This window comes from Acomys minous (genome assembly GCF_964271855.1).
Source record: "Acomys minous genome assembly, chromosome: 13".
Classification (NCBI taxonomy): Eukaryota; Metazoa; Chordata; class Mammalia; order Rodentia; family Muridae; genus Acomys; species Acomys minous.
This window is the reverse complement of record NC_140495.1, coordinates 19,944,673-19,967,921: the sequence shown is the minus strand read 5'-3', so window position 1 is coordinate 19,967,921 and position 23,249 is coordinate 19,944,673. Positions and strand designations below refer to the sequence as shown.

The 23,249-nt window shown below is 48.9% G+C and overlaps 1 protein-coding gene across 1 annotated transcript in view; it reads left to right on the top strand.

Annotated features, from left to right (window-relative positions):
- The first annotated feature begins 12,828 nt into the window (after positions 1–12,828).
- The window catches only part of RAB6B (RAB6B, member RAS oncogene family), a 63,399-nt gene continuing 52,978 nt past the window's right edge, over positions 12,829–23,249 (top strand). The window contains exon 1 of the mRNA XM_084754556.1: positions 12,829–13,266. Coding sequence (XP_084610682.1) covers positions 13,197–13,266 — 70 coding nt within the window. The 5' untranslated portion in view covers positions 12,829–13,196. The remainder of the gene's footprint in view (positions 13,267–23,249) is intronic.

Genomic DNA, 23,249 nt, shown 5'->3' with positions numbered 1-23,249 from the left:
ACATCACCTGCTCTAACCCCATCCCACACTTGGGATCAAAACAAAAACATGTGCTTATCCACTACAGTGTGCCACTGTTGTGGTTGATTATCAGTATGGTCTAATAATGTTTATTATTAGGCCTATACTTACTATTATGGCAATATTTTATAACCTACTAGCAATCAATCAAGATATAGACACCTGTTATATTATTAAATAGCCTTCGTTAACCTGGGGCAGGGCAGATATTAATGCCCTAAACTACTTCCCATGGTAGTATCCCATACCTGCCCCAATCCCATGCCATCTGCATTTAATAATTTCTATCAAGCTACCTCCCATCCATAATCCCAAATACTTGCTCATTATCATCATCTGGTCCAAGTCTCCATCCACGCCGGCCATGTGCTTCTTCTCCTCCACCTAACTCATAACGGAACCTTCTTCTCCTCCTCTTCTCTGGTCTCTTCTCCCTCAAGCTTCTCTGTCTTCCCAAGCCCTGGAACCTTAGCCACGCCCACCCCATTTGCCCTGCCCAGGTGTGATGGCCTTTTATTGGTCAAACAGGTTAGGCTCTTACACAAGGTACAAGATGGGGCAGAGACTGCAAGCAGTAATTAGCACCAAAATACATCAGACCAACCTCCAGCATGCCAGCATGTCTGGCATAGGCACAATTTGGTTTTATTTTTAATACGTACTTGAAGATAGTGTAGGGATAACAAGATAGTAAAGAAATAGAAAGTTTAGAAAAGGGTTTATTTGACTTTCAACTCCAAATTAGAGTCCAGCATTCATTTCAGGCAAGTCAGGGTAAGAACTCAAGCAACTGGTCACACTACATCCACAGTCAAGAGCAAAGAGAGAATAAAGGTTCACATAACTATTTTGTTAGCTTGCTCTCACGTAGCTTTCTCCTTTTGGATAAGAGATGCCCGAGAGCCCCAGATGCTGGACATGAAGCTGCTGGGTTTTTGTGTTTATCCTGCTGGGCTTTGATTTTGTTTTAGCCAGAGCTTTCCAGTTGTGCCCACATTCTTCCCCTTTGGAATAAGAATGCCTAGGGAATGTCGCTACCCACAGTGATCTGGATTTTCTACATCAATTAACAATCAAGACAGTCCCCCCCCCACCCCCCCACCCCCCGCCCACCCCGCAAGCCAACCTGATCCAAACAGCCTCTCTCATTGACAGTCTCTTCCCAGAGGAGTCTAGGTTGTATCAAGTTGACAGTAAGAAGTAGCCAGTACATATGGATTATAGATTGTAAAGATATTGGCTATGCACACTATAATAATGCTTACTAAATTCAAAGAGGTTTTTCTAAATGGTAGGTTAGAGAAAACCATAAAAGGATATGTTTTTAAAATATAGTAGGTTTGAATAATAAGGGCATGGATGTTCTAGTAAAAACTGGTAAATCGTTGGATGATATTTTAAAAGACAAAACAGAGCCAAAGAGAAATTTAATAAACTGGAAGGTTAATCAAAAGAAAATATCCACAAAGTAGAATGAAATGACAAGAGAATGGAATACATAAAATAAACAAATTACTATGAAGATGTGGTCATTAATCTTTTGTTTTATTTTGTTTTTTGAGCAGGGTTTCTCTGTGTAGCCTTGGCTGTTCTGGACTCACTTAGTGGACCAGGGTGTCCTTGATCTCACAGCGATCCACCTGCGTCTGCCTCCCAGAGTGCTGGGATCACAGGCGTGCGCCACCGCATCCAGCTTGTGGTTATTAATCTTGATTGTCAACTTGACATGAGTTAGAATCACCTGGGAAACAAATCCCTGGTGCGTCCGTAGGAGATTTCCAAGGAGGTTTAACTGAATGGAAGACCCACCCTGAATTTGGGCAATACTATTCCATAGGCTGTGGTGGTTCAGGCTGAATAAAAAAGATAAGGAGGGCAGAGTGTTGCGCTCTCTCTCTCTCTCTCTCTCTCTCTCTCTCTCTCTGTGTCTCTCTGTCTGTCTGTCTGTCTGTCTGTCTGTCTGTCTGTCTGTCTCTCTCTCTCTCTCTCTCTCTCTCTCTCTCTGTGTCTCTCTCTCTCTGTGTCTCTCTGTCTGTCTGTCTGTCTGTCTGTCTGTCTGTCTGTCTGTCTGTCTCTCTCTCTCTCTCTCTCTCTCTCTCTCTCTCTCTCTCTCTCTCCCTCCTTCTTGTCTCTGGACACAATGTGACAAGCTGCCTCGAGCTCCTGCCATGACGCCTTCAGCATCGATTATACCCTCCAATCATGAGCTAAAATGAACCCTTCCTTTCTTCAATTGCCTCTGGAAGGAAAGAAGAAATGTAAGGAATAGAGAAGGGCTAACTCTAAGTATAGTCCTGGAAGAGGGAAAGGAGAGAGTGATATGAAAGACATTCAGTGCGGTGAAGGGAGGCGCGTTAAGGCTGTGGGTAGAATGGTCAGAAGTGGCTGTAGTTGTTAATGATATTTGTTCCATTAAGAAATATCTAACCCGGGGGCTGGAGAGATGGCTCAGAGGTTAAGGGCACTGACTGCCTCTCCAGAGGTCCTGAGTTCAGTTCCCAGCAACCACATGGTGGCTCACAACCATCTATAATGTGATCTGATGCCCTCTTCTGGTGTGCGGGTGTACATGCAGGCAGAGTGCTGTGTACATAATAATAAATAAATCGAAGAAGAAGAAGAAGAAGAAGAAGAAGAAGAAGAAGAAGAAGAAGAAGAAGAATCATCTAATGCACCAGCACAACAGGAAGCATCACTGAGCTTCAGGATACAACATTGTAAATTCATTGAAAGGAAAGTGCCTGAAAAGGAATAGCTTTCTAGGGAAATGCTTTCTTAGTTTCAGTGTACAGAGACTCCTGTAGCTGTGGTCTGGGGGAACCAGGCTGTATCTCAGGCTAACAGCAGAACTTGGCATCAATTCACATGATTGCTTATTTTACAGGCATGCAAGATTGGGGGTGGGGCATGATCATGGAGGCTTGCACTAAGGGCCCAGGCAGTTGCTGAGGCCAAGCGTTGTGCAGAGGGATTAGATTCCTTGTATGGAACTCTTGAGCAGGTTATGTTCAAAACTGGGAAGGTAAGGTGAAGGTCGTAGTAGGGAGCTCAGGATACTGGAGATGCCACACGAGCAAACAACAAAACTTCCCAAGTCCATGGGAGCCCAGATGATGCCACCAAGAGTCCCAAATGCTGGACATGAAGCTGCTGGGTCTAGTGTTTGTCCTGCTGTGTTTCCTGACATGACCCCATTCTTCCACTTTGGGATGATACTGTTTACTATATGATGACAACATATATGAAGTACGTGACTTGCTTCTCTGATTACACAAGTTAAGTGACTTCCTTGAGTCTTACAAGAGACTCTGGACTATTGAACAGCATTGGGATTATTGAGGCTTGGCGAGTTCCTAGAGACAGACTAAATGCATTCTGTCCTGTGAGATGGACAGGAGACTTTCAGAATCAGGAGTGAAATGTTGCGGCCTAAAATGAGGTGTTTGAGTTATCAAGTTGTCGAAAGGTGCACTTGAGATGGTTAACTCAGACAGTCAACCTGATGGGAGTAATAGACACCTGAGGTATTGCAGCACATGTTTGGTCGTGTCTATGAGAACTTTTCTAGAGAGGACTGAGGAGGGGTGGTCAGACCTGAACGTCAGCAATCCATGATTCAGGGTCCCTCAGGGAATGACTAAAAGGGAAGAGGGGGGTGGGGAAGAGGAGGAGGGGGGAGGGGGAGGCAAAGAGGAGGAGGAGGGGGGAGGGGAAGGGAGAGGGAGAGGGGGAGGGGAAGGGGGAGGAAGCTGAGCACTGACATTTTCCCTTCTCTGTTCCAGTAGGAAGCTGGGAGGTGAAAGTTCTGTCATGGTGGACTGATACTCTCAAACTCTGAGCCAAGAGAAATGCATTTTTCCCTTCAGTTGTTTCCTGTCAGGTATCTGGTCATAACAACAAGAAAAGTAACTAATACACTAGTTTCAAGATCATGTTGGCCTGAGAACTCAGTAACGTGTGTCAGCTTAGCACTAATATCCCATTGGAGGGGTAATAATATATTACCTTTAAATGACTCTAAACTTACCAACATAGGGCATTCTTCACAAACTTCTCATACTTTTGCAGCCAATGTACATAACAGCAATTATTGTAATTAAAATATGCATATTGATTCACTTTCAAAAAACTGTCTCAAGTCATTATTTTTGGTTTGCATTATAAAAAGCTGCAAATAAATGTTTGTTCTTATTCTTGCCAGATCATAAATAATTTTTCCTCTTTCTTTGCCATTTCAAAATTAGATGCTTCACATGAGAGTGTAATCCTAGGAAGGGAACAAATCCTGCTGACATTTTTATCTTTGTTTATTGAATATCTGGCCAACATTTGTTTTGAAGTTCTCATAAGTCTGGGTTATTTACCTAAAATTTCTGGAACATTTTCTAGCATGGTTGAGCTTAGTTTTATTTATATCTAGCTGAGATTATTTTTGACATATATAAAATGCCCAAAATATTTTTACTTCAGATTCTGTTGAGACTTTGAGGCCACAAGTAGACAAAATTTTGTAAAGTAATTTGGAAATTCTCAAAGATATTATATCAAAATCTCATGCCACATGAGTTACTTAAACTTTAAAAAGTACTTGTAATTTTTATAACATTGGATCAATTATTTTTGATAATGTGAAGAATGGAACGTGGTCTATAGAAAATTCATTATCAGGTGCCTTAACTGAAGATCAATTTTTCAGTGATCTTCCTTGTCTGCATATTTTAAATATAATTTCCATTACTGAAATAATAATTTATTCCTGACATTTCTCCATTTAGAATGTTATTGTTGTTATTTTGGATGCAAGAATGTCAGCTATCTTATGTGGTCAATATTATGACTTAGACCTTGGGAAACGTACTATACATCTGCTTCTGGTGTCAGCATAATAACTCCATTACTTCTTGTTGACCTGTAATGAGATTCTTAGCCAACTCGGTATTAGTTGAAAATATCTATGACTCTTGTCTCATTTGGTTTTGTTTGTTTGTTTTTGTTTTTGTTTTGCTGGTTTTTCAAGAGACAGTTTCTCTGTGTAGTCTTGGCTATCCTGGACTAGCTTTGTAGACCAGGCTAGCCTTGAACTCACAGCGATCCGCCTGCCTCTGCCTCCCGAGTGCTGGGATTAAAGGCCTGCACCACCACCGCCCGGCCTTGATTTTGGTTTTTCAAGACAGGGTTTCTCTGTGTAGCCCTGGCTATCCTAGAACTCAATCTGTAGACCAGGCTAGCCTTCAACTCACAGATCTGCCTGCCTCTGCCTCCTGAGTGTTGGGATTAAAGGTGTGCACCGCAGCACCGCCATCACTGCCACCACTTGCTCTCTTTGTTATTTCTAGTTTTTTTTACACAGGAATTTAACTTTTGTTGTTGTATGCTATAACAAGTTTTAATTGCTCTCATTATGACATTTGTACATAACTTCCTCCAGTTTCTTCTTTCTCTCTCTCTCTGTGTGTGTGTGTGTGTGTGTGTGTGTGTGTGTGTCAGGGTGTCTTCCTTGATCGGCCTCCATTTTACTTTTGAACTAGGTCTCTCCCTGAACCTGGAGCTTGCCAATTTAGCCAAACTGGCCGGCCAGCAAGCACCATGGATCTACCTATCTCTGCTTCCTTGGCACTGGGCATACAGATCATCAAGCCCAGCTTTTATGTGGGTGTTAAGATCAAACTCCGGTCCTCAGGCCTGCGCAGTAAGCACTGAGCCATCTCCCCTACCCCTGTTTTGTTTTGTTTTGTTTTGTTGTTCTGGTCATTGTACTATTGTCTCCACTAGATTCTACATTTACACTTTCATTTTATACTTACAGCGTTGTACACTCGGTTTCTCTTTAATTAATTAATTACTGTGTGTGGTATGTGCGAGAGCATGTGTGTTGGATTTACCTATGAATAGTTGTATGTGCCTAGTTTTGTATGCAGAAGCCAGAGAAGGAGGTCAGGTGTCTTGCCTTATTGCTCTCCATCTTCTTGCCTGGAGACAGGGTCTCTCACTGAGCATGGAGCTAGGCTGGCAGCGAGCAAGCCCCAGGGATGCTCCAGTCTCTGTGCCACTGCAGGGAAGGGATTTCCAGATTCCTGTGACCACACCTGGCTTGTTATGTGGGTTCTTGGCATTTGAACTCAGGTTCTCAGCCTTGCCCACACAGCGAGCTTTAGTACCCATTAAGCCGTTTCCATAGCCCCTATACAGTTTTTTTAAACTGGGAAAATAATTTAATTAGCAATTACAACTTATATAGGTCCCACCGTACCTATATTGGCTGGATATAATATTGCACTATTATACTGATTATATAAATATATAAATAAATTCATGCTGAGTCAATCCATTAGCGCTGACTAGAAACACAAAGTACTTATGCATAATTATAGAAAATCCTGTGACACAATGATACAATAAGTTATGTAATGCAACAATTGGAGCAAATTATAGTCCATAAAAATTACAAAGTTGTGTTTTAAAAAGAAAATATTTTACACTGTTTCGGTGTTTAAGTTGTGATATTGATATTAGCCATATTTGTGTGGAAATCACACTGTTAGGGAAAACGTCCAAGCCAGGCACAGTGGCACATGCCTGTAAGCCCAACACTTAGGGAGGCGGAGACAGGCAGATCTCTGAGTTTGAGGCTAGCTTGGTCTATAAAGCAAATCCAGGTCAGCTAGGACTACACAGAGAAACCCCATCTCAAAAAAAGAAAAAAAAAGAAAAGAAAAGAAAAAAGAAAAAAAGAGAAAGAAAAGAAAAGAGGAAAAGAGAATAAAAACAGTACAGGTGCTTCTTCAAAGTTAGCCATAAGACAGAGAAATCTAACTCCTGGGCACTCATGACAGTGGCCTGGAGGTATATGTTAACACCAAAATCTGTATGTTGATGGCAGTCTTCTTTATAATTTCCCCAAATTAAGACAATAAAACTATATTATAATTGACAAACAAAATAAGAAAAAAAACAATAGTCCATCTAAATAATGGAATACTACCAACAATAAAAAGAAATGAACAATTTAGCCCATTCACAAAACGGAGGAAGCTTAACTAATTTTCCTAAGTGAGATTAAAATTGATCCCAAAGGCTATGTATTGAATGATCCCATTTGTATGACATTCTGGAAAGGACAAAGCCATGGGAGCAGAAAGCAGGTCGGCAGCTGCTTGAGACTGGAAAGAAGGGATGCATTCATTGTTGTGAGGGAGAGAACGGATGCCAAGGACAGTTCTGGGTGATGCTGTAATGGCAGATACGGAACTCAACATCTGTAGGAACTACTACAACACATGTACAGTATGAAAATGTCACGTGCAAACTAAGCTATCAAGAGAGCCCAAGGTGGAATGCAGACTGATACAGTCAAGCTCTACTGTAAATTAATGGCATAACCATATCTTAGTTTTTTTCCTGGTACTGTAATAAAATGCTCTGATAAAACCAACTTAAGGGGTAAAAGGTTTGTGTTGGAAAGGGTTTTTTTTTTTTTTTTGTCATCTTGAACCAAGTACGGGTCATCTGGGAAGAAGGGGACCCCAGCAGAGAAAATGTTTCCATTATATTGGCCTATAGGGGCATTTTCTGACGGGTTGATGTAGGAAGACCCAACCCACTGTGGGCAGCATCACTCCTGTGCAGATGATCCTGGATTCTATTAAAACAAAACAAAACAAAACAAAAACCAAAAACCAGAAAGACAAAACACAACAAAACAAAACAAAAACAAAAAACAAAAAAAAAAACAAGTTCAGCAAGTCATGAGGAGCAAGCCAGTAGCAGTATTTCTCTTAGGCCTCTACTTCAGCTCCTGTCTCCAGGTTCCTGGCCTGACTTCCCTCAATGATAGACTGTATGTAATCTGCAAGGTGAAATAAGCTCTTTCCTCAGTCTGCTGTCGGTCCTGGTGTTTATCACGGCAATAGAAACCAAACTAGAATGAGGTTTATTTCAACTCACAAGTCCAAGAAAAATGTCCCAAAGGCAAAAAAACAACAAAAAAGACAACAAGAACACAACAACCTTCACACATAGGAGGCTCCGTTTTGTGAAGATCCAATTCATTTAAAGGAAGAAAGCCCACCTTCAATGAGTTCCCTGTTGCTTTAAAGTCTAAGAAAGTGTTTCCCCAAGGCCAGCACGCAAAAGCTGATGTGGCTGTGGTTTAGAGATACCAGGCTCCATCCCAAGCTAATAGCAGAATCTGACAGTGTGGCATATACAAGATTTGGAGACTCCTGGTGAGCAGCCAAGGCCCAGAAGTGTGTAGAAACTCTGTCTCGAAAAGAGAAAAGAAAGATAAAAGAAAAAAAGAAACAAAGTAAGAAAACAAACAAATAACCCAAAGAGCCTGATAGCTACTGCAGAAACTGAACTGGTATTTCTTAAACCTTTCCATAAAGAAAACCAAGAATTAATGGCTTCATTAGTTATTGCCAAGCAACTTAATTTTTTTTTTCATTGAAAAAAATCTTAGCTGGGTATAGTGGCTCACACCTTTAATCCCAGCACTCAGGGGGCAAAGGAAGATGAATCTCTGAGTTTGAGGCCCGCCTGCTCTACAGAGGACAGCCAGTGCTACACAGAAAAAAAAAACCCTGTCTCAAAAACCCAAAAATAATAAACATTTAAAAATCTTCATTTATGTGTCTATGTGAGTGTACACCACATGACTGTGAGTGCCCGTGGAGACCAGAAAAGGGAGTCAGAGCTCCCTGAGGCTGGTCATGAGCCGCCTGATGTAGGTGATAGAACAGAACTCTGACCCTCCTGAGGCACAGGAAATGCTCTTAACCACTGAGTCATCTCTCCGGACCTTCCGTCCAACTTTTAAAGAAGTAATACCAATTTTGCACAAACTCTTGCCAGGAATTGATGATTGCCCTTGTACTTCTCAGTTCATTTTGTGAGGCCAGCATGACTCTGCTACCCAAACCAAACGGCATTTATAAGAGAAGGAAGTTGCAGGCCAACATCACTCACAAACATAGATGAAAATAAAAACATGCCAAATTTTTAGAAGGCCAAATCTAACTTTATATAAAAGAACAGCTTATTATATTCAACTAAGGATTATCCAAAGAGTGAAAGGATGCGGAGAACACACAAGCCACTGTGGTCCACACCGTGGCACATCTCTCAGCCCTAAATGGAGTGAACTACCATGACAAACAGCATCTCGAGAACTGCCATGGAGCCATCCTGAGTAGAAAAGAAAGGCCAGCCCCCTAAGGTTACATGACATGTAATTTCACTCAGATTCTTGAGATGGTGAAGTTTAAGAAACCTAAATAGTTCAGCGACTAGAGTGAGGGAGGCGATGCAGGCAGGAGGAAATCGGGAACAGGAGGGTCCTCACGGTGATGGGAATGCTTTTTTTTTTTTTTTTTTGCTTGTCTATCTACAGGCTGTGACAGTGAACTTGAAAGATGCTCCCGTGGTGGAAGATGGGGGGAAGTTAAGATGAAGGACCCACAGGGTCTGTCTTTCTTGCAACTGCTTGTGAACATTTAATGACTTCCAAATAGGGAGTAGTTCGTAGTACTTTTTTTTTAACACAAATAGACAAAGGCAAATATCTAAGACCTTCTTGAAGAACATGAAGAAACATGGGAAGAAGGTAGCTAGATGCTCTGCCAACAGTCTTTGGTGTAAAGATACCATACAGTAGGTTCCAGCCCACAGTGTATCTCCTCCATGCAGAGCTTTGATCCTTCCCCTGGGTACACCAGGAGGCAGGTAGAGAGCATTCCTATCTGCGTTTTCATTTGCAAAGCAGAAAGCGGCCTGGGTGCTTTTTTTTCCCCCCAAGGTTAATTTCCTGGCTCTGCTAAGGCACTGTGGTTATGTAAGATGCTATCGTGGGGGCTGTCGGATGAAAAGACACAGAAACTTCCTGTACTATTTTTTGAAACCTCTATGTTAGTCTAAAATTATTTCGAGTTTCAAAAACCGGACACGTTTTTTACTGGAAAATGGTTTCAAAACTGGGGCACATGGTGGAATACTAAACAATCGTGGGGAACGAGAGACTGTGCTCTGTACGCGATGAGAAGGAAAGTGCAAGTCATAGGACAGAGTTTGAGATAGAAATGCTAAAGACTCAAGAGAAATGGAAGTGTTGAGGGCCCGCCCCCCCCACCCTCCCACCCCCCACCCCCCACCCCCACCCCCAGTCTCAACAGGCTACACCTGAAGGAAAAGCCAGAGTTCGGGATTTCTGAGTTGGGGAAGGAAGGAACCGAGGAAAACACTCAAAACTCTTAGGAGGTGGGTGTGTGTTCATTGTGATGCGATTTCTCTCCATGTTCCTCATCCAGAGAACGCGCTTAATAGATGGGGCAGGAGGGTACTGTACAGGGTTGCCAACTCAAGGCTTACAGTGGCTATTTTTTCTATCGCATGCAAAGTGCCTGATACCCCAGGACAGAGTAAGGATAATCCCTTCCCCCTAGTGTCTGAGGCGAGGATTCCCACAGCATCAAGATCGCACTGTGTGAACCGAGTCCTGCCCAGACTACAGGAGCCAACCCACCCAACGGAGCTCCCATCATTTGAACCGGAGGCATCTTCATTAGAAGAATCCTGCAATATACTCTGCTCCATGGTTACCCCAGTTGGACTTGGAGTTAAGCCCCGTGAGCTGATTCAGAGGCTCAGAGGTGCCCAGAGAGCATCTGTCCCATTCCTCCTTCCCCAAAGCCCACCTTACCTGTGCGCAAAGAACCAGACATTTGGAGAGGACATACAGGGTCAAGTGATCAGAGAAGGGTGGTCAGGACTGAGCTAGGCTCACCCAAAGGACCATGCCTTCTCCATCACACCTCACTTGCTCTCTCTTGCCTTGATGATGTCCTCAGGCCAGCATGAGAGGGTGTGGGAAGACAGTGCCCATGAGGAGGTGTCAGGTGGAGGATGTGACCTCCTTGGATGCCGTGACCTTCACTGGTCTTTTTTGGTTTGGTTTTTTTTTTTTTTTTTTTTTTTTTTTTTTCGAGACAGGGTTTCTCTGTGTTAGCCTTGGCTGTCCTGGACTCCCTTTGTAGACCAGGCTGGCCTCGAACTCACAGCAATCCACCTGCCTCTGCCTCTGGAGCGCTGGGATTAAAGGCATGCGCCACCATGCCCTGCCACCACTGGCCTTTTACTCACAGGCTGTGCCTTAGTAGTTTCTCTCTGCAGGGGGGTTCCAACCTCTTGAGATTGAGACACAATGCTGCCGCCTACAAACTTCACACTGGAGAACCAGGAAATGGAGTCAACAACGACAACAACAACAAAATGCAAAAATTAACATAAAAAGCTCACCCCAACATCTCATAACGTTTTACCTAAGATTGCAATATTGTGTGGAGGTTGCGTTCATAGCCATCCTGCAAGGCATATGGCCTGTGGACAGTGAGTTGGACAGACCTGCCAGAACTTTCTTGAGCCTATGCTGAATTCCTGAGGCAGCAGCAAACACAGGGCAGAAGTGGGGTGGAGCCTGGTGCCAAACACAGCATGCTTGTGTCTCAGAGAGGCGACCTCCAACTCTGGGGACTCCAAGCCAAAGAAGACCAGAGAACAGAACAGTTGCTCTGATTTGAGTTTTAGGCATTCATTTGAGCACTCCGCAACTATTTCCTAGGCTCTGAGTGAAGGTCTTTGGGATCCCGAGTGGAACTTCAGCTGCTGCTTCCGTGGAGTTTACTGTGAGGCTCTAAAACGCCCTGGGAGACCTAGATTACGTAAGGGGTAAATCCACAAATGCCCGCTGGGACATCTGTAGGCATGGGGCTACATTTCACTCCTGGCTCTCTTTGTGTAACCCACACTACAAAATCCCAAAATGTTCCCAAATAAGCATTCCTTCCCTGAATGGCCAGAGAAGGTCAAGACCAGCGGGGGACAGGAGAGAAAGAGGCGGGCGTTGTAAAGCCTCGATTAACCTGATGTTTTAGATTGGTTTGCCCTGGGAGTCTATTTTGTCCAAGTCTACTCTTTGCTCTCACCCCATTGTGTGCGCCCTGCTGCGAGCACGGAGGTGAATAGGAGCTTGCCCTCCTGTTGTCTAGGAGCTCATTACGCAAAAAAAACAAAAAACAAAAAACAAAAACAAAAAACTACCTAGCAGGGCGGGAAGAGTGTGGTTGCACCGCTGGCCCTCAGGGTCAAAAGAGGTAGGGCACTGGCCTGGGGTTAGTGAAGCTGACTTCTACTACCAGGCTTCACTCCTATGGAGCAGGTTAGGATTCAAACCGTAGGCACATCTTGCCTTCTCTCCCACTGGCCAGATCTCTAGGGGACCACTACTGACCCCCCTCCCCATGAAGATTCTGGGCCTAGATGGGAGGGGCTAACTAGAGGCCACCAGGGGCTACCGAAGAGCCCCGCCCCGCCCCCCCCCCGTCGGTGTCAGGTATCTGCACAACTCCCTACTTGCCACCACACCACACACTGGCCCTTTCCTACCTTCCCGCCCTGTCCGACCACCACTAAGGGTTAGCGCATCTGTATCTGAGGAGAAAGGGACTCATATCTAGGTGTCAAAGACCAGAAGCAAATGTCCCCTTGACCACCTCACGTCTTCCCCCCGCCCCCCCCGCCCCGCTAGGTGGGTGGGGGAGACAGAAGTAGTCTGGCAAAGCTAGCCGCTCCAAAGGAGCCGCCTTTCGTAGGCACAAGGGGAGGTGGCTCTCCCGGGCGGGCTGCGGGGCGGGGGTGGAAGCTGGCGCACGCCCCCCCCACCCCACCCCAAGCCCCGCAAACCCACGGGCCCCGCATGACATCAGAGGTTGGGGAGCGCACAGAGCGCAGGCGCGGGCGGAGCAGGCGGGCGGGAGGGGGTGCGTGGCGCTGCTCGGAGAGCGCTTCTCCGCCCAGCTCGGTCCCTGCGCCCCGCTCCGCCCGTGCCTCGCTGCCCGCGCCAAACCTGGGGCGTCCACAGCGCGCCGGTAGCCCGAGCAGTCAGCGCCACCCTCGGCTGTGCTGCGCACCCTGCCTCCTCCCTTTACGCCGTCGCCGCCGTCGGACACGCAGCCGCAGGCCGGGGCCGGGCAGCAGCTGGGGAGTCAGGGGCGCGCGCAGCCAGCCCTTCCCCCTCCGGCTCCCGCACCGCCCGCCGCCTCCCCTCGCCCTCCTCTTCTCCCCTCCCTGCTCCTTCGCCGCTTCCTCCTCCTCCTCCTCTCCCGGCCCCAGCTGCCAGCACCATGTCCGCAGGGGGAGATTTTGGAAACCCGCTGCGAAAATTCAAGTTGGTGTTCCTAGGGGAGCAGAGCGGTGAGTACTCGGCTTATTCTCTAGGCTCGGAGCCGAGTCTTTTCCCCAACGCCGCCCATTCAGCCACCCCACTAGGGACCCTCCCAGCCCCGGCTGGCCAAGGCCCTTCCACGCCCCGGTGGAGGAGAGGGATGCAGATGGAGAGATGGGGGCCCGCTCGGGCGGGGGAGAACTTGGGGGTGGGGGAAGAAAGGATGGCTAAGGGATCAGGGGATAAGAGTGAGGGTGGCATCTAGGTAGAGGTACCCGGCGCAGGTGCGTCCTGGGGGACGGAGGGCGGCGGCCGGCTCGGCGGCTCTAGGCGCCGGGCTCGCGGGCTCGCTGACTAGCTCGCACTGCGGCACCGGGCTGCGGAGCACAGTGCAGGTGTCTGGGTGCCGGCAAGGGTGTGGGCGAGGGGACAGGGGCCTCTCTTGGGAGAAAAAGGCGAGGCTAGGGGCTGATTGTCCCCTCCCCAAGGTTGCGACCGAAGGGTTCCCTGCGGACCCTGCCTGAAACCAGGGGAAAGGGCACGTCCAGCCCTGGAGCAGATGGCCTCTGGGAAGTGGGGGACACGACACCTGTCCCTTTTCGAAAAGAGTGGGTGCAGGTGGTAGAGGAGCAGAGCACTTGGCTCCTCTCGCTTACATTCTGCTGGGCAGAAGGTTCTAGACCCACTGTCCTTCACTAATGCATTAGCCTCTTAGGGGCCCAGGGGTGTGGATCGTGGAAGTGAAGAATCTCCCCATAGCAGGTGACTTGGGGGATAGTACAGAGGCATCTCGTGTCAAGGAGCTTGGCACTGGGCAGAGAAAGGCCTCAGCGACACGCCCTGCCTAGCTTCCCTGCCCCCTCCAGAGAGCATCAGTGGAGCGGGTGGATTCTCCCACCCCCCATCTCCCAGCTCACCGCCCTTCTTGGGGGAGGGGAGGTCACCGTGGCAGCCAGCCAGAGCCTAAAGAGGGAGAGGCTGAGGGGTTCTCTGCTGCCCAGGAGCCTCCCCAACCCAAGTGTCTGAAACCCAGCTTGGTCCAATGTGGGAAGCCCAGATTGAAGAGCAGCGAGCGACCCCTCTGAAACCTGTAGCAAGGAGTGGCTCCGCCAGAGCCTCAGAACCAAGGGTTAGAGAGACAGGCTGGCCTCTGAGCGTTTCTGCTGAAGGAGTGTGGGATCCCCCAGCTCTAGCTCTGCAAACCAGTCCTGATAGCTGGTTTAGAGGCCAAGAGAAGGAAGGTTGTGGGAGGACCTGGTGGACTCTGGCACAGTGCAGCTATGACGTGTGCGCGTGGGCTGTGGAGGTCACATGGCCACCTCCCCCTCTGCTGATGCTCAGTACCTGAGATGGAAGGTTGGGATCCGGGTGGGAAGAAGGGGTTGCCTGTCCTGGGGAGCTGGGTTTGGGACATTTCAGATCATACCCAGCCCAGCGAGGTAGCCAGCTGAATCTGATTCTCCCTAGGAGGGAGGCTGCAGATGTACAGGAGCCTTAGGATGGAAGTCTCAACCCTGCTGTTGTTTGCCTAATTTGAGGCCTCCTGGACACTCAGTTTCTGTCTCTGAATAATGCGAGGCTGGAAGCAGCACTTAAACCTCAGGTTTTCCCCAGCACCTGGACTATGCTAGAGTCTCAAAGCATGTTTGTTTATTCTGACTCTGAACGCAGCTCCATAAAGAACCATGTGTGGTGAGTTGGAACGAAAACTCTGGGCTCCCTTAGAAAACCACTCATGGGTGGGAACCTCTGGCTGAGAGGTGACAGGTCTAAAGTCACAGAAAAGAGAGGCCACCGGGCCAAATGCTCACGCTGTAAGGGAGTGCCAGGGAACGGCGAGGGCTTGCCCAGAGGCTCCGCTGTGAGTCTTGAACATCTTGAGAGCAGGAATCCACACTTCCCTTTTCCTGTCTACCATTTTTACTAGCGTTGTCATTGGGAAACAAGATGACCTTCAGTGGGGGGGATGCCAAGTCTAGAACCTCCTTGAGAGGAGATGTGGACTCAGGAATAGTTGGTTTGGGTGACCTGGTGGGAATGCCCTGCTAGTTGGTTGGGGTCAAGATTCATGGGCCCTTGGAACGTGATCCATCAGCAAGATTGACAGCTGACCACCTTGGTCCCTTCTGACAGACAGCCCGAAGCCCCTGAATAGCTCCCTCCGTTTAGTTGTGTCCTTAGTGAGGTGTTTACCTCAGGTTTGCAGCACTCTTGGTGTCTGTGAGTCGCAGAGGCTGTGTGTTTCCCCGAGTCTGTTGGGGGTACAATTGCTACCATTCCCTCCCTATCTTACGTATGTACAGTTTGGCATCCCGGCATCCTCTGCAGCTTATGCCGTGGAAGGGAGGTCCTGAGGTCTGATCCAAACCCTCCCCTAGTTCTCCCTTCCCATGTGAACTCGGAGGTTCCCATGGTCTGTACCAGGGTCCTTGAGCCAGCTGAACTCGGAAACATAAGCTTGCCTATAGGAGCTGAGTGTGCTGGTGGCAGGGGAGGGAGGCAGTAGAAGGGGTTGTCGGGAGGACAAGCCTCCTCTTGATCTCCATTTCCCGGCATTGTGGTGGCAGCCTTCCAGGCTGGTGGACAGGGCCAGCCGGATTCCAAAAAGAAGTGTCAGGCTTGGAGCAGGGTAAGGAAGAAGATGCCTTGGGGCAGATAACCAATCACAGGTAGGCTTTCAAAGGGACCAAGGCACTGGTTCGAATGGGAAGCCTTTGAGTGCCCACTCTCCGGATACGCCTCCAGCCTTGAGGAGAGCCTGACAGCAGAGTGGCCTGTAGATTATGGTCTGGCCAGCAGTGCCAGCCGCACATGAGGTGGGATCCTGGGTGCGTGCCGTGGACCTAGGCTGAAGTATTTCCTTGTGTCAGGGAGGCCATGCAGTGCCACTGGTGCTCAGGTAGCTAGCTGTCTGGGTCTTCCTGGTTAGTCCTAACATGGATGGCAGTGGTGGGGAACACAAGAGGGTGATGCACACCAGACTGGTGTGGGACGCTTGATCGTGTCCAAAAATAAGACAGACAGGAGCAGGTGTCTGAGGGAGAGTGGACCTGCAGGGTCGCCATCTTCCTTCCCAGTTATCAGAGCCTTCGAGGGTCTATCTAGACCTCACCGGACACACTTTGGAGTGTGAGATGAGGAGGGAGGAAGGGAGGGTGAGCTGTCTGTAGGCCTGAGTGCAGGGGGTAGAAGTAGATTGCTGAGGGTCTCCTCTGCCCTTCTCCCAGCTCTGCAGAAAGTAAGGTGGAGGCCCAGATGTCAAGAGTGACAGAAGTTCTCAGCCCTTCCTAAAGCCGCAGTTCTTTGTGTTGTGGTGACCCCACCGCCACCATAAAATGATTTCATTGCTGCTTCATAACTGTAATTTTGCTACCATTATGAATCGTACTGTAAATATCTGACATACAGGCTATCTAGTATGTGACCCAAGGGGTCTTGGCCCACAGGTGAGAACCAATGCTCTAAAGACTTTTGGGGATACTGGCATTCAGTAGAGACTGACCTCCACTTCCTCTCTAATTAAGGGGTAAGGAACATCTGTCCACAGTCCGGGCCCTGTTCCCTGCAGCCGTCGCCCCCCCCCAACACCAGCACACAACAGTTTGGTGGTGTGCCTGCTATCCCTTCCAGAAATGTACCCCCTCCTTTCAACTCCCAGGCCTGTCAGGACACAAATGGACCCAGCTTTGATTATTTTTAATGACACTCCCTCCCCCGCCGCCCCAAGGATTTTGGGGTGTTTTTGAACACCTAAGTGGGTGACCAAAGTGCTTTGAGGGGATTGCATCTTAGTCATCTGCTGCTTCTTCCTCCCATCTGTGGGCTGTGAGTGCTCACCAAAGATTCTTGATTTGAAAATGATGACATCCTTGGTGTGTGAGATTTGCTGATGGCCTGTCAGCAGATTAACAGGGGAAGGAGTCACAGCGGCTTTGTGTGGCATTCCTTCATCCTGGCACCTGCCACTCTCTCATGCCAGTTGATGCTTACCAAGGATACTTGGCAGTTGTTTGTTTTGCAGAGAATTACATCATTTTGCCCAAGCATCCAAGATTCTCAAGCGTACCCCAACCCCCTTTATATCTCTGAAGAAATAGGGGGGGCATGCTTTAGTACTACCAGTGATGGGAAAGGACATGTCAGATCAGAGCAGATCTCTTGAAGACCTGGACTAGATTACCATGCTGTTCCATGCCTAAGTTGCTCATCTTTCTTTTTCTCTCCTAATTTTCTCTCTTTCTGCCCCCTGATGCTAGCACAAGAAAGACAACCTTGAGTGTTGGGTACAGAGCTGGATCCCTTGACTTGTTTGGTTTGTTTGTTTGTTTGTTTGTTTGTTTAAGGAAGTGTGCTGGGGAGAATCACATAGACACTAAGATGAATATAGCTATACTTTCTGTTACTATAATGAAACACCTGAGTCAGGCCAGCTTTGTAAGGAGAGCAGGTTTGTGTGGCTCACATTCTGGAGAGTCAAGAACAGAGTGCTGGCCTTGGCTCCGTTCTGGTGAGGCTCTTATAGCGGATGACATCACAGTGGCCACCGTGGTGGGAGTGATTATGAGAGCGTGAGGTCACATTACCACAGAAAGTTAAATAACTTCAAAGTCCTTTCCCAGCACCAGCTCCAGTGGGTCAAAATCATCTTCATAGGTTGTCTGTCTTATTTATTCGTAAGGGGTTGGGTGTCGTCGGGAGATAGGAAGGTAGACAAAGGTCTTATACAGGCCTCACTGGCTTTGAGCTCCCTGTGAGCTGAGGGTGATCTTGAGCCCTCCTACCTCAACGTCCTGAGTTCCAGGGACTGGACCCAGGGCCTCATGCATTCCAAATTAAGTACTCTATCACCTGCACTAAATCCCCTGGTCCAGCCTCTTAAAAGACCCACTACCACACGAGAGCCAAACCACATCTAGACCAGAGACGAGGTTAACCTGTATGCAGCATGACAGAAAAGTGGCATTGTGAATGCCCAAAAAAGATAGACACAAGAGAACTTACCAGTGGAGAGAAAAGAAAAAGTGTCCTGTCTGGGCCCCGTAGTGATTACCAGCTTTTAAATAATATGATTGTCATTATTTGCAGTCCCCAAATGGTCATACATCATTGTAAAATATAGCAAAATAACTTCCTGTCCTTTTCTTCCATGCTGCCCTGACATGGCAGACTCTCCATGACAGACCTGAGAGGGGTATCATGTGTGTTACATCCACCCTGCTCTCCCTACCCAACTTCCTACTCAGTGTCTTTCACTGTTGCTGGTCACACAGAGCTGCCTGGTCTCCATCTAAATAATTAAGTTGTGGGGCAGAACGCTCTAGGGAGCTGAAAGTTTAGGTAAAACAGCAGAATTCATAAACAGGATTGGACTACTGTCCTGGGTATTTTGTGTCTGTCTGTCTGTCTGTCTGTCTGTCTGTCTGTCTGTCTGTGGTGCTTTGTTGTTTCTCAGTGTGCAGAAGAGAAGATGGAGGAACTCTTGGTAGGGGTTGCCAGGGAGAAGTACCAGACACGCCCTGAGATGGGCAGCTCTTTTGTTCCAGCCAGAAAGACGACGGGCTGCTGGGAAACAGGGCTCCAGGCAGGGCCTGGGGACTTGAAGTCCCAAGGGGACTGGGAATGGCAGGCGGTCTTTGTTTCTAGAACCGATGCTGGCTCACTTCTCAGGGCTCCTGAGGAGGTCTATATTATATGCCTGGGCTTCCAAAGTCATATTTTCTTCATAGTTTCTTTAACTTTTGCTTGAAACCAAGAGGGATCATTTTAAAGAGTAAAATTCTTTGATGCCACAAATACTTTTTTTTTTTTGTCGCTTTAATAATGTAGTTTATTTTTAGTAGAAAAACATCTTTATCCTGTTCTCTTGGTAACAAGACCAGTGGGAGCCCAGGTAACTGGGGCTACGTACCTTGCAAGGCCTGGCACCGTCTCCAGGGCGTGACATACCCAAGGGACAGACCTGAGTCCTGATTGAAACAGATGATAGTGTGTGGCCCAGAAGGCAGAACTGATTCTTTAAAGTGGTCTCCAAGAAACACATAGAAAGGCTGGTTGCCTGTGCCCTTCCTCAGTGAGCCTCAGACAGTTAGAAATACCTCAGGCCTGGCTGCCCCAGGCTCTTTGGGAGCACTTTGTACCTTCCTGTTCATCCTGTGGTAAACATGCACTGTTTGCTGTTTTGTGGTTCATGAGGCAGAGGCATGGCAAGAGCTGGTCCTGTGTACCATCAGTGTAGCAAAATTAGAATCTGGAGCACCAGGGACAGCTGAGTAGGAGAGTGCCTGCCTTGCAAACATGGGTAGCCAGCTGAGTTTGATCTCCCAAATTCGCATAAAAGCGGTGTGTGGTGGCAGATGCTTGTAATCCCAGCACTGGAGAGGCAGAGGCAGATGTATCACTGGTGCCTTACCAGCCAGCCAGCCCAGTCTATCTCAAAAAGGGGGCCGGAATTTCTGAGGAATGACACCTGAGGTTGTCTCTTCTCCCTCCCCCCTCTACACACACACACACACACACACACACAGAGACACACACAGAGACACACACACTTTGCTGAAGAGGAACCAGGAAATCCCACTGTGGAGTGGGCCTTGAAGGGTATTGGAGCCCAGAGCAGAGAGGACAGGCCTTTAGGGAAGAACAGGTTCTCAAGGAAGGAAGCAGAGGGTGGTGGCATTATGTGGCAAGCACTCTGTCTCCCCACACAGTGAATTGCTTACTTGGGATGGCTTAAAGTGTGTGGGGGGCGTGCAATGGAGAGCCTTCAGCCTACTTCTATGGGGGACATGCTGCTGGGAGCTGGTTACCAAAGTGTCAGCTTGTCAAACCACATGCTATGGACAACCCTTGCCTGGCCTTACTGGAGACACGTGTCATTTGCCACCTGTTAAATGAGCCCCAGCTCCTCTCTGGCTCCCAAGGGCCTTGGATGGGCTTCTTGAGCCAGTAGCCCTCCAATTATGTTTCTATAATTCAGTGCTGGCCTCAGGTGTGACACCAGCCTAGACAAACACTCCATGCTGGAGATGAACATGCTATTGTCACGAGGGGCTGCCAAGAAGAGGGTTAGGACCAAGGGGTCAGCCAGCTCCACCCTGGCACCTCTCTCCTGATGTGTGTTTGGTTCATCCTGTAACTCCTGTCAGGCATTTCTTCCACACATGGATGGCTTAAGATGAAGGTGTCAGGGAAGGCGACAGCTCTCAGGCACGGAGTGCTCAGGATAGGGAAAGAGCCAGAACCGAGGTGGGTGACCAAGGTGACCTGCCTAAGCTCCTGCTCCATCACTATGTCAGACCTCCCAAGTCCTGGGCTTCTGCCCCAGCTCACCCCCCTCACTGTCTGCATGTTGTTTGGGGGTGCTGTAGGACCGTGCACACTCAATTTTCCTCAGTTGTCATGACCTTGATGGAATTTCACAGAGATCAAATGTGAGTGCACCGCACATGGCTCAAGCTCACGTTCCAGCCGGCTTTGTTACTAAAATCGTGACAGACCCCTCCCCCTCCCCTCCCCCTCCCCTCCCCCTCCCCTCCCCCTCCCCTCCCCCTCTCCCTCCCCCTCTCCCTCCCCCTCTCCCTCCCTCCTCTCCCCTCCCCTTCCCCCTTCCCCTTGCAGCTGTCAGGGAAGGAATAGAGGCCCATGGAGCATTTCTGCAGGTAAGCTGCAGCCCACAAGCCTCAGGATGGCACAGTTGCCTCATCCCACTTGACAGCTGAAGAAAAGGAGGCTCTGAGAGGAGGAGGCTTCCGTATACCCCCGAGAGAGCCCAAAGGCAGCCAGTACTCCTCAGGAAAGAGACCTAGGCCTCCAGCTCAGCATTTGCCCCTGCTTCTCACCTCCTGAGTGGCAGGAAGTAGCACTGACTCACCATCCTTCCCCCTCGAGGGCCACCAAAGCCCCTCATGGGACAAGCCCTTCATCTTCCCCAATGGACTACAGGGCCAGACAGAAGCCGTGTGTGATGTGCCGTGAGGCGTACGGGCTGTTCAGAGCAGCACTTGGCCTAAGGTAAGTGGAAAGAAGACCCCTGTCATTATAAATAGGAAGCATTATATACAGAAGCAAGGCTGTGGCCATGATCTGCTTGAGGGAGTCTTGGCAAGCTTCTCAGAGGTTGTATGGTGAGAGTGGGAAAGCTCCTGCAGGCGTGGTGACGCAGGGGACGAAAGAGCCCCAGTGTGCGAAGGCAGTAGAAGACTAAGTCCCCTGGAGAACTGAGCCTGGTTCAGGGCTGCTGGACACTGGTCCCCTGCAGGTGTCAGGGAGTAGCAGCAGATGTCGGGGTGAGTCTACTGAAGATGGCAGGGCCAGGCCTCAGGAGCCTCCCTTGCCTTCTCAATCTGGTATCTGAGCCATTACAGTAGAGGGTAGCAACCCATGGGGGCTCGGACAGAGGAGGCCCATGCTCATGGATTAGGAGACAGAGGCAGGATGTGGCCCATCTGAAGGTCCAAGGGACTGAACTGGGTCAGACAGAGGACATCCAGAGCAGAGAGGACTTCTGGGAAGCGCGAGCCCAGCTTCTGCCTAGCTCTGGCCTGCTCAGTGGGGTGGGTATATCTTCCCAGTTTGGTCTGCAGGGTAAAAGCCTTAGGACAATGAAAGAAGAAGAGAGAGACTCCTAGCTTCCTCCACATCGCCCTCAGCTGTCCCAGAACCAGCCACCTTGACCTCCAATGTCTACCCTGCCTCTGTGGTACCCTGGGGCTCCTGGCCGCTTTGACCTTGGAGGCAGGGCTTTACCAGGCTGTAGCAGTCCTTCCAGGCTCTTCCCTCTGCCTGCTGCTCAGGCAGATGTAGCATATGATGCACAGTGGGCATTGGTCCTCTGACTGGCCTCCTGTCAGTCCCCGCCCCCCTCCGCCCCTTGCTCCGGTCGTCCTCTTGTGGGGGTGCCTGCCTCATACTTCCTTTGCTTTCTCCCCTGCTGCTGTCTCTCCTTCAAGATTAGGAGATCTGAGAGCACAGCACAAGTTAAGGGGAAAGTGCCCTTCCCTGCCTTGGAGGCCAAAACCTAACCTTAAACTGGCTGCTCCAAAAGTCAAGGTTCAGAGCCAGGAGCCAGAGTGGAGGCAGAGGGACGCCGTTCTTGATCCCACCCCTAACTGAGAAAGAGCAGCCTGTTTGGGATCAAATGGGGACTGGTTTTCAGGCTTGATGACCCCATGACCTTTGCCCCCTGCCGTTCCTGTCTTGGCAGTCTTCCGGTGCAGTGGAACACCACCTGGTATAGCTTTGGCAGCGTGGATGTAGTCGTGATTGCTTCATCTGCAATGACAGTGTCCAAATGTCCCATCGTCACTCATGGCCCCTGAACAGTACCAGATCTATCCTCTCTGAGGTCGGGGCGGGTGAGGACTCTACTCTGTCTTGGTGTCCAACAGAGGGAAAAGGGACAACTGTGACCTGTTCCAGCCTCCTCTGGATCCCTTGTTGTCTCCACCTCAGGGACAGGCAGGGGTGGGAGCTGGAGACCCATCCCTGGGTCCAGAATAGATTGCTGTAACTGTGGCCTGTGCCCCAGAGCCAAGTCCAAGGGACAGGCAGGTAAACTGTGGCTGACTCTAAGAGAGGAAGGGAAACATTGCACCTTGACGCTGTGGTGAGCAGGGAGTAGGGTGTGAGGCAGTGGAATGGCGGCATTTAGAACATTTCCCTCCTTGTCCTGTATAATGAGCAGGCCAGGAGGGAGCCACGGGTATAGCAAGAGGGGAGAGAGACAGAGAGAGAGAGAGAGAGAGAGAGAGAGAGACAGACAGACAGACAGACAGACAGACAGACAGACAGAGACAGAGACAGAGACACAGAGACAGAGACACAGAGACAGACAGACAGACAGACCGAGAGAGAGACAGAGACACAGACACAGAGAGACACCAAGGATGTGCTGAGTCACACAGGGTGGTGCTTCCTGCCTCCAGCACATCCCAGGCAAGCACAGCACCACACTGGGCACACCACCTTAAAGGGCTTGTTGGCTTCCTGTGGGCCTTCCAGAGCCACAGAGATG